Consider the following 1,228-nt stretch of genomic DNA (forward strand, 5'->3'; position numbering starts at 1 on the left):
CGCGCGCGTGTCTGTGCTGTGTATGAGTACACAGGAAAAGCACAAATACGCCGGTGCTGACCTGCTCGACGATGGAGGCCAGCCTCCCGAGCGCGAGGCCGTAGCCATCCCGGCGGGTGATGACCGCCGAGCCGAGCTTGACGACGATGCGGCGGGAGTGCTGCAGTTGCTGGCGGTGCTGGAAGGCCGCCCGCGAACCTTCGATGCGGGAGATGGACCGAGAGGCGTCCAGATGTAGGCTGGACTGGGGGAGAAAGACAGGTTTAATTTCATCCTCTTTCTTCTTAAAAAAAAAAAAGTCCAACTAATCGTTTTCGGGTTACATTTGTGAATGAGATGCAATGGCCATTGATGACAGCTCTGAATATTTGATAAAGAAAATACAATTTTTTCACCTAATTGCAAAATCTATCATCAGATGTAACTAATAAGCAAGGGCATTTAGGTGTTATTCAGACGACCACGTGACATAAATAGAACTTTTGCTAATGCGAACAAGGAAAGGCTCTACAAAAACAGTCACAACGCGTGCACCCGAGGCTGTTCCGCCGCCTTACCCAGTGGTTCTTGGTGCTGTAGGCGCGGCGCTGGTAAGAAGCGATAGACCTCCCGAAGGCGACGTTGGCGGAGGACAAGGAGGGCCGGTAAGCGCCAAGGAAGGAGACGCGCAGGGAGGCGCCCTTGTTGCCCTTGCTGGAGTACCACGGCTCCCCGAGGGGGAAGGCCTTGCTTGAGGGCGCGACGGCGAGGCGGGTGTTCCGAGGAATAATTTCGAAGGAGGAGGAGCGTCTGCTGCGGAGACGACCAGGCGAGCACTGTGAAGGCCCATTAGGCACAGTTTCTGTATTCAGTCTTGCGAAAAAATGATCCAAGTTGCAATATGCCGAACATAAATCTATCACACCTATAGATGCAGTAATGCAGAGCTGCTGTCTCTGAAAGTGCGCGAGCCGTGCCCTATGTATGGGCTGAGGCGTCGGCGATGCATGGGACGCGGGTCGGGGCAGGAGGGGGGACACGATGCCTCACTCGCGGTCTGAACGCACGCGCCTCACGGGACTAGTGATTCGCCCGGTCCGAGCAGAGAAGTGGCGCCTGTCATGGGCTTATGTTTCTCTTTATCTGTGAATTCTCTCTCGGGGTTCAGTTGCAATCGGAGTCGCCTGATGAGTCTTCCAGGGTCCTAAGGGAAAGCTATGACGTTGCGTCCGGAATGGGCGACCGCGTA

The 1,228-nt window shown here is 55.0% G+C and overlaps 1 protein-coding gene across 1 annotated transcript in view; it reads right to left on the bottom strand.

Annotated features, from left to right (window-relative positions):
* The window catches only part of LOC119588661 (delta-1-pyrroline-5-carboxylate synthase-like), a gene marked incomplete at its 5' end in the record, with an annotated part of 4,530 nt that extends 3,744 nt beyond the window's left edge, over positions 1–786 (bottom strand). The window contains 2 exon segments of the mRNA XM_037937295.1: positions 62–244; positions 558–786. Of these exon segments, the coding sequence (XP_037793223.1) occupies positions 62–244; positions 558–786 (412 nt within the window).
* Between the last annotated feature and the right edge of the window lie 442 nt (positions 787–1,228).

This window comes from Penaeus monodon, chromosome 24 (assembly GCF_015228065.2).
Source record: "Penaeus monodon isolate SGIC_2016 chromosome 24, NSTDA_Pmon_1, whole genome shotgun sequence".
Taxonomy (NCBI): domain Eukaryota; kingdom Metazoa; phylum Arthropoda; class Malacostraca; order Decapoda; family Penaeidae; genus Penaeus; species Penaeus monodon.